Source organism: Polypterus senegalus, unplaced genomic scaffold (genome assembly GCF_016835505.1).
Source record: "Polypterus senegalus isolate Bchr_013 unplaced genomic scaffold, ASM1683550v1 scaffold_9796, whole genome shotgun sequence".
NCBI classification, from domain to species: Eukaryota; Metazoa; Chordata; class Cladistia; order Polypteriformes; family Polypteridae; genus Polypterus; species Polypterus senegalus.
Genome location: NW_024379349.1, coordinates 1 through 6,774, shown reverse-complemented (window position 1 = coordinate 6,774; position 6,774 = coordinate 1). Strand labels below are relative to the sequence as shown.

Below are 6,774 nucleotides of genomic sequence, written 5' to 3'. Positions count from 1 at the left end.
AAGTCGCCAAATTAACCGGAATGTTCAAGGAAATTATAGGAAAAGAAACGTTACGTAGATCTCTCGTGAAAAGTGGACAGACAGACGGATTTTTATATATGAATATGAGAGAGAGAGAGAGTAACTGAGGCCATCAATAAACATTAGCTGCAGCCAAACACACCAGCCGACAGGGACAAAGCATTACAGCCGTGTAAGCAACCAGACAAGGAAATGAGAAGAGACAAGTGTAGTCATCTCAGGTAACCTTTTAACGTGCCAATGTGCCGCCTGTTTGATAAACATACAGCCAGGGGCCGCCCCTGTGTACTGTTCATAGGGTCTCAATTAATGAATCCCATGTTTGGCAAATGCTTGTCCCGTTTTGGAACCCAAGTATTAAGCTGCAGTCTCAATAATAAACGTATTCCCAGAGAGCGGATGCTCATATCTACTGCATGTGAATTTTTAAACACGTGAGCTTAATTTGTACTGGAATCACGTATCAGCACCTCTGAAAATCCAGTGTCGCACCTGCTCTTTAAATTTGGGCACCAACTTTGTATTGAACAAAAAATGAACTTTAAATTGACGCGAAGTAAAGTTTTGGATTTTTATTTCCTACTTAAATGCCTGCACCCGAGTTATTATTGAGTTATGTTGTGTCCATAACGAGGGTAGTGGGAGAGGGGAGGATAAGTGAGGAGGCTTTCAAGTTTGGACAACCCGGGGCTTTATCAGTAACACAACCCCCATCATTCCTTAGCTAAAATGGAAAATCCTGGAGCGTTTGTGTATTTAACTTAACCGGCACGCCTACCGCCATCTGCTGCTGTTGAGTCAGTGTGTCCATTCAACAAGGATGTGTACTTTTAAAAGAAAGAAAACGCCTGCTTGGAAGCACACTTAATGGGATGTTTTCACGTTTAATAAAGCACATTTCTGTTTGTTTGAACTTTACGTTTATACGTCACGCTCAAAACGAGCACGCGCATCATGGCTGCCACGCATTCCTTTGGCAAGTCCTCAGAAATTAACTACGAGTTGCAGTCCAAGCTAAAAGTCGGGAGGCGCACCGTAATAAAAGTAACGTGACGTCAGTGTCTTTCCTCTCTACATGTGACAGAAAGCCGCTTGGAGGATCGATGTGCCTGCTGATAGGTTTGATGATTGGCTCTGTGTGGTGAAGCAAATTGTCGACATACAAATGTTTTTGTGGTACTTTCATATTCAAGCGTCGTATGGTCCCCAACGTAATGGCATGATACATTTAAAAGTTCTCACCCTCTTCTGTGCAGTCGTTGTTTCACCTTATCAGAAGGTACGGCAGAGTATTTGAAGAAGAGAAAAAAAAAAAAAATATATATATATATATATATATATATATATATATATATATATATATATATGGCGCAAGAGGGTATTTTGTGATTAAAGTGGAAATATCGGCTTTGATCTCGAAATCAAGCCCGGGTCTGCCGGTCGTGCAAAGTGCGCATGCACGAAGGCGGCCGCCCTTAAAACTCGGGCTCGTCTTTTCTTGTCTAACGCCGGTGACTTGTTTCAAAGAAAAACGGGCAAGTCACAGCACGAGGATGGTGGCAGCTCAAGTAGAAAGCACATCATTCGTTTAAACTCTGAACACTATGAAAACTTTTGAAGGTATTATAGGGCGAGAGGTGGCTACAATTAAATTGCACGATTGACTCTAGAACCAGGCCTGCTCGCAATGTCCACTTTAACCTCTTAGCTTACTTTACCATTAAAGCAAACCCTAGTCAATATTTTAAAAACCGACCCAGTTAATCGCTACCTACTTCGAGGGCTTCCTTCGACCTGAGAGCAGCAAGTCACCACGCATAACAGGTTTGATATTCCAGCTCTTTGCACATTTAGTATCCTTTTATTTATATATCTCACTTTCATGCAGAAATGCATTAAAGTACCTATGTTAAAATTAACTTCATTTAAAATAATGAATACTCCTTACATCCCATAGGGGAGAGCTGCAGTCACACAGAGTCACGTCCCATGTTCTCTCCCTGCAGTTGTCAGGTTTTCCCTGGTGGGTTTCCACAGTGCGTTCCAGTTCCCTTCCTAAAGGCCAAGGACTGGGGACACTAAAATGATACCAGCGTATGCGAGTGCTTGTCTTCCTTAAGATGAGCGGATGCCCCACCCTGGGATTGTTTTGGCCACGGATGTGCCCAGTGCTAGCGGGAATGGGAATACCCTGGCTTGCCGAATATAAATTCGCATCCTATCAGAGAGTGTCAAGTTGTCCTCACAATTTAATGTATGTTTCATTAACTTCACAGTTAAGCCCAACTTCCTCTCCATGATGAATTCTTGCACTGCCAACTGCTGGAAACATCCAGATTTTAGTAAAATATGCATACAAGTATAGGTAGCACAATGCTTGCATAGAAGTAGCGTCTGCTGGAGCAAGTGTTGCTCCCCGAAAAAAATCATAAACCCAGCCTAAATGAGTCAATACATGAGGGAGGCATTGTGGTCCTTCACCAAGTGTTTCTGGCTACAAATAAACCCCATATCCCCTGGGAGGGAAATCAGGCTTTTGTATTATGGACAAACAGAAGGTATTTAAAAAAATAAATAAAAGCCGCATGTTACAGAAATCCAAACCACACGGTAGACCAAAACACAGGAAGTGAAGATCCAAGTTGAAACGTAGGAAAAAAAAAAAACAAAACCCTACATTAGTACCACAGTTGTCTCTTGTAATAAAAGCTTAGTTTGTGAAAGCTAACCCTTAGTTATGTGAGTCAAGGTCTCCCATTTTGACCAGCAGCCAACACCAGTGAATACAAGGCAAGCACCATTGGAGCTCAAAGAGCTGTACCAGCCACTAAAGGATCGGGCATGATAAAAGGCTGAAGTAGTGAAGAGGGGGCAACTCCCTCCTAAACACCTGCCCTCTGTTGGGCGCTGATCTCGTTTGTCCAAAAAACCAGACACAAGTCAGGCAGCCATAAAATTTTATTAAGACTTCAGATTTTGCCAGTTGACCCTCCTCACAGCAACTACACCCAAAACCAGGACCACCATCATGGCAGCTGCAGCTCCCAACACCAGGTATCCAGAGGTAAGAAGGGCTGTGGGAGGACAAAAGGACATTTACTCTCCAATCAGCATTAACCAAAAAAAAAAAAAAAGTGCTGGCTGACTAATACTGGAAGTCAAAAGGATTACCTTCATCCTCCAGCTTAGAGGTTTGCACCTGGTCAACCTGTAAGAGGACAGGACCACTGTGACAGAGCACATTCTTCCTGGATGAAGCAAATTGTACCAACTTTTCAGCAGCTCTGCCAGATCCTGAAAACAGGGGGATTAGAAAATAAGTGTTAGTCAAACGCACACACCGAACCCCCGAAAGGATATTATGCACCTTGTCTGGAGAGAATCCATACATCAGTTATTGACAGGACACCACATTTGAAAAGAGTAAAGCCACATTCTACTAGGAGATCTACAGCCAAACCTCCACAGACTACTCACTTCTTGCAGGACAGCTCAGTACAGGGGTTTAGCTGCAGAAGGATAGCAGGCAGCAGCAACACAGTAGATGAAGATCTACACAGAGGGAAAACACTTTACTAGGCCAAATATATGGTAAACCTCCTTACCATTGAACAGCTTGGACTATCAAAACTCCCAATTGAAACCCAAACATTTCAAAGACCGTAAGTTTTCCAGTATAGCTTAATACGACTCCCATTTGGGCAGAAAACTTACCTTTTCAGCCAAGGATTGCTGTGCTACAGGATCCACAAAATCAAACATCTCAAACACAAATCTCTTGTATTGACTAGGGTAGGTCACTCCAGATGTGCTGTCCACAGTCAACAAGCTGGTCAAATAGTTGTCTCCTGTGTTTGGACACCTGGGACAAGCAGACCTCCCCATTTAGCACTAAACAGCCAAAATCTCCTCAACCGCACAATGGGGCTGGGGTGTTCACCTACCCATTCACCAGAAGGCTCCACTGGGGCTGGCTGGAAGCAGAAGGTCCTGGGGTGACCCAGCAGTCCCCTAGTGTCAGAACAAGAGTAGGGTCACTCCAGTTCACATTTTTCAAAATCTTGTGCTATCGATTCACTGATCGGTAACTAGAGGGCGTGTTAGAGCCCACCCTCTAAACTTTGATGAGTGAAAGTGACAGTTTTATTTCAAGTTGTATTTCATGACGGTTTGGAGAATGTTACGGACAAAATGAAATAAATAAGCAACGAAAAACATTGACATTTATGCTCTCATTTCATGATGCATTTATGAAGGCTTCATTTCATGATACATTTATGCTCACATTTCACAGTACTTATTTGCACATTTATTTAATTTTGTCCGAAATAGTCCTCCATACTTTCCTGCTGGTTGTATTAGAACAGACGTTTAACAGATGGTATGTCAGTCATTCATAAATGACTTCCAGGTACATTTTTGCACAATAGCACTGGAGGATAGGGCCTAGTGAGGGAATAGAGAAAAAAGAGCCGGACCCTGATCATTGAGCCAATCAAGCCATGCCAACCTTGAAATAAGCCACACTGGTGCATTTGCTTAGCCAATGTGTGACATCAGCAATATTAGGAATATATAAAAAAAAAATAAAAAGTGCCCAGTTCAGAAACTTAAGGATCTTTGGAAGGTAGATGAATCTCCACTCAGTCTCCATCTAATACAAACAAGCCATTCATGATAGAGGGTAGCTCAGACACATCCCAGAGTTGTAAAAATTAGGCAGCATTTCTCAACCTTTAAGTATTTGTGACCCGAGTTAACGCTCCTTATTTTTTTTTTTTTTATATATATATATATATCCCACTGATAATTTGTTCCGATTATGCATATTGTACCTACTTAAATTTTCATTGACATCCAACTATTTTTCTAGTATCAAAAATGTAGTTCAGTTAACTTGTGAAAATCCAATCTATTAACCAAAACATCTTCATGCCCCCTTTGTTACTCTGTGCCCCCATAGTGGTTGAGAACCACTGAGAAGTCAGTCCTGCACAAGGACACTGGTCAGACAATCCATTTAAAACACTCCATGAGAGGACTTGGGTGGTGATCTGCAGTTAGGACCCTTTTTGTTTCATCATTCATAGCTTGCCTTCTTTATCACCTCCCATCTTTCCCATTTCAGAAGCAAAAAAAATGGAACTTGGACACCAGACCCACAAGTTTAACTCAATTTTAAAAATTACACAAGACTAGATTCCAACCATTCATGAAGAGCCTTTATTAAAATTTCAGATTCACATTGTGCCTGTTCAACCTCCTCAGAGCTACTACAGCCAAAACCAGGACCACCATCAACATGGCAGCTGCAGCTCCCAGCACCAGGAATCCAGTGGGAAGAGAGGCTGAGGGAGGAAGACAAAAAATATTTAATTTACTCTCCCAGCCATACAGCCAAACCCACAACCAAAAAACTCGAGTTGGAGTATCAAGATGGTTACCTTCCTGCTCCAACCTGGAGGTTGTCACCTGGTCAGCCCCAAAGACCACAGGACCACTGTGAAGGAGCACATTCTTCCTGGATGAAGCAATTTGTGCCAACTTGTCTGCAGCTCTGCCAGATCCTGAAAACAAAGGGGTTGTTTCAGTTTTACACACACCGAGCCCCCTTGCAAAGCAACCAGATTTTCCACCCAGTGGAAATGGGGCAAAATGTTTCCATACCACTCCGTGTATAGCTTCAACTACAAGGCACAGCATTAGTAACACTGGTGCCATGATCTACAGACACCACATCCAAACCCAACTGCTATAGGCTACTCACTTCGTGCAGGGCAGCTCCGAGTACAGGGGTCTGCGGCAGAGGGATAACAGGCAGCAGCAACACAGTAGATGAAGATCTACAGAGGAAACCAAAACATCTCTAGTAGCCCAAACAGCAGAGAAACTTTGCCATCGCATACATTGAATTGCTACACCCAATTACAAATTAAAGCCCACTACAGAAACCACAATGCAGAAGAGAAGGGATACCCTTTGTCACAAAGCTCACCTTTTCAGCCAAGGCTTGCTGAGTAACTGGATCCACGAAAGCAAACATCTCAAACACAAATCTCTTGTAATGACTTGGGTAGGCTATGCCAGATGTGCTGTCCACAGTCACCAAGTTGGTCAAATAATTGTCCCCTGTGTTTGGGCATCTGGACAAAGCAAACCACCAGTTAGCACTGAACAGCTAACTTCTCCTATACACCATCACAAAGTGGGCACCTACCCATTCACCAGAAGGCTCCACTGGGGCTGGCTGGAAGCAGAAGGTCCTGGGGTGACCCAGCAGTCCCCAAGAGCCACACAGGTTAGGGTTAGGGTCCTGTCACTGTTCATGATGTGCACTTCCACTGCCACAGGATCCCTCTGAGTTTTGGTCACAGGGTAGTCAGCATCCACATAGTAGGAGCCATAGGAGGAATCTGGACATGGAAAGGACGGGGCATTTGTTACTAGAGATACAACTCGACAAGGATCCTCTGAGCTCAAAATCCACCAGGCGTTAAGAACCTTCCTGGGAAGGATCAGCAAATCAAACTCTGGGACCCCTCCCACCCACTGCAGTACCTGTTGCAATGACCAATTCCAGGTCAAATGGCCCCTTGCTCTACTACTGGAAGAGGTGGCCCCACAGTATACACCTCAGCCTCCACTTGCACATCCTGGCTTCCCGAGTAGGTGCACTGGAAGAATAACCTGAGGAGAGAAACACCACATGATAGCTGGTAGAGCACATTTAGGGTCAGAGGAAGCAGGTTCAGA

At 43.6% G+C, this 6,774-nt stretch overlaps 1 protein-coding gene across 1 annotated transcript; it reads right to left on the bottom strand.

Annotated features, from left to right (window-relative positions):
- Window positions 1–5,221: 5,221 nt before the first annotated feature.
- LOC120519867 (zona pellucida sperm-binding protein 4-like) lies at window positions 5,222–6,308 on the bottom strand. The gene is made up of 5 exons (XM_039742637.1): window positions 6,239–6,308; window positions 6,017–6,164; window positions 5,789–5,864; window positions 5,466–5,588; window positions 5,222–5,369 (listed from the first exon to the last, which is right to left on the bottom strand). The coding sequence occupies exons 2-5, from the start codon at window positions 6,062–6,064 to the stop codon at window positions 5,248–5,250; spliced, it is 369 nt and encodes a 122-aa protein (XP_039598571.1). The 5' UTR covers window positions 6,065–6,164; window positions 6,239–6,308; the 3' UTR covers window positions 5,222–5,247.
- Between the last annotated feature and the right edge of the window lie 466 nt (window positions 6,309–6,774).

Excerpts from the sequence above, each read along its gene's own strand:
- LOC120519867 (XM_039742637.1), bottom strand. The coding sequence starts at position 6,064 with ATGTTTGCTTTCGTGGATCCAGTTACTCAGCAAGCCTTGGCTGAAAAG. Across the intron at positions 5,865-6,016 it reads AGCAAGCCTTGGCTGAAAAG|ATCTTCATCTACTGTGTTGC; the intron begins GTGAGCTTTGTG and ends TTTCCTCTGTAG. Across the intron at positions 5,589-5,788 it reads TCGGAGCTGCCCTGCACGAA|GATCTGGCAGAGCTGCAGAC; the intron begins GTGAGTAGCCTA and ends CTTTGTTTTCAG.